General features: G+C 42.7%; 1 protein-coding gene across 1 annotated transcript in view; it reads right to left on the bottom strand.

Annotated features, from left to right (window-relative positions):
* Positions 1-768: 768 nt before the first annotated feature.
* The window catches only part of LOC142483220 (uncharacterized), a 96,715-nt gene continuing 95,302 nt past the window's right edge, over positions 769-2,181 (bottom strand). Inside the window, exons 4-5 of the mRNA XM_075583281.1 lie at positions 1,353-1,727; positions 769-1,220 (exon numbers count right to left, since the gene is read on the bottom strand). Of these exons, the coding sequence (XP_075439396.1) occupies positions 1,014-1,220; positions 1,353-1,727 (582 nt within the window). The 3' untranslated portion in view covers positions 769-1,013. The remainder of the gene's footprint in view (positions 1,221-1,352; positions 1,728-2,181) is intronic.

The raw sequence follows: 2,181 nt of genomic DNA, 5'->3' as shown, positions 1-2,181 counted from the left end.
CTGGATTAAAGTTACAAATACAAAATAAAGTTTGGTGTGTCTCCTGGACTCTGACCATAGATTCCCATATAAACACCTCCCTCAGGCTGGCAATGTGCTTGTGGGGAGGTAATGGCAGCGCATGTGTAACAGGAATCTCTGCCATAGAGGTGTGCAAGTGTAACCATCAATGGGAAAGGCCCATGTGTGAGGTGGGACCACTTGTTACATCATTACTGCATATGTATATGTCGATAATAAAGGGACACCTAACCCCCTCAGGTGCATTTTCAGGTCTATGTGTAACCTGGGAAATAGATAATCAGCTCTTGCTGCTCTCTAGAGATATTAAAGGAACATGACATACAGTATGTAAAGATGGCTGCATTAATGTCCCTCACTGGGGACGTTGGTCTGTGTCTCTGTCCTCCACCTCAATATTCACAGGACACACAAGGACATTTGGTCGCTGCTGTTTCGCTGCTACTCACCCCACTGCTGGCAACTTCACCACTAAGATAAGTGCCTAAACCCCATCTATCCAAAGCCCCCTCTTACTCTAAAAACCGCTGCCTCAAGCCATTACCCTAAAACACCCTTTGCTAAGCTTATGCTACAACCCCTTAAACTGACTCCCTACCCAAAACAGTAATAAAACTTACATTAGAAGCGGCCGGTGGCGCAGGGTCTGTGTGTGGCCTAACGCAGGCGGTCATTTGGTCGCAGCGAAACTATTCCGATTCACAGCTGAGTGAGACTACTGACCGCTTCAGCATAATGAGTAACGCACATTTTATTAGAACCAACAGCATGGAAATAGAAAACATTATTAAGAACAACATTTAAATAAAACTACAATAAGAATTATACAAATAACCTGCATTTAAAACGTTATAACTTTTTATCTTTTTAAAATGCTCGTTTTATGCACCATAAACTAGTCACTTTTCATTGTGATTTAGCGTAACACAGATAGACGTGTGCACTTATATGTGAGCGTCGTAGTCACTGGTTATCCCTAAACATGCCTGGCTTTAGAGTAAGGTCTCTCCCCTGTGTGTGTCCTCGTGAGTGTTCAGGCTGGATAACTGACCAAATCCTTTCCCACATTCCCCACATAAATGCGGTCTCTCCCCTGTGTGTGTCCTCTTGTGTGTGTTCAGGTTGGATAAGTCACTAAATCCCTTCCCACATTCCCCACATACATGTGGTCTCTCCCCAGTGTGTGTCCTTTCTTGTGTCTGGTCAGGTTAGATAAGTCCCTAAATCCCTTCCCACATTCCTTACATTCATACGGTCTCTCCCGTGTGTACCTTCTTGTGTCTGGTCAGGTTGGAAAAGTCACTAAATTCCTTCCCACATTCCCTACATACATGCGGTCTCTCCCCTATGTGTGTCCTCAGGCTGGATGACTGACTAAATCCCTTCCCACATTCCCCACATTCCTGCGGTCTCTCCCCTGTGTGTGTCCTCTCGTGTGTGTTCAGGCTGGATAACTGACTAAATCCCTTCCCACATTCCCCACATACATGTGGTCTCTCCCCTGTGTGTGCCCGCTTCTGTAGGTTCTGGTCTGATAACCAAGTCAGACTCTTCCCACTTTCTCCAAGATCTTTTCCTGTTGCAGCTGCTATTATATATCTTTTGGAATAAGAACCAGTTACATTGTTTATTAATTGCCTTGACGGGTTGAAAGATGCATTTTCTGTCATATTTATTGGAATGTTGCAAGATTGTTCTGTCCTCATCTTTTCCATTTATTCATTTGGGTGTTGGAACTTCAGATGGCATGGGTGGATTATTGGAGTTTGTCTTTGTACTGGACGAGACAAAAAAAGTCACTGTTACACAAACTGTCTTACAAAAGGTCATGCAGGAGAGGTAAGTTGGCATATCACAAAAAGTTCAGGATGAAAGTAACCTGTAGATGTACATTGTAAAAATGAAGGGTTTAGCACAACATGTGCAGCATTAGGGCCGGGAGAGCAGATGTAGTGGATCATACATTTAAAGTGGCTCATAATATTTAACAATTTAAAAGGAAATCTCACAAGCTGCAAAACACCAATTAAAGTGGCAGAAATCCTTTCAAATCCTTTGATAGATAGTAAATCGATCGTTTCAATTGTGAAGGTATAATAAAAAATGTTTGTACAATGAATAGAATACGTGTCTCGTTAGAAGCTCACATATCAGTCACCA

This window comes from Ascaphus truei, unplaced genomic scaffold (genome assembly GCF_040206685.1).
Source record: "Ascaphus truei isolate aAscTru1 unplaced genomic scaffold, aAscTru1.hap1 HAP1_SCAFFOLD_309, whole genome shotgun sequence".
Taxonomy (NCBI): Eukaryota; Metazoa; Chordata; class Amphibia; order Anura; family Ascaphidae; genus Ascaphus; species Ascaphus truei.
The sequence above is the reverse complement of the archived record's forward strand: the minus strand, read 5'-3'. Positions and strand labels throughout refer to the sequence as shown.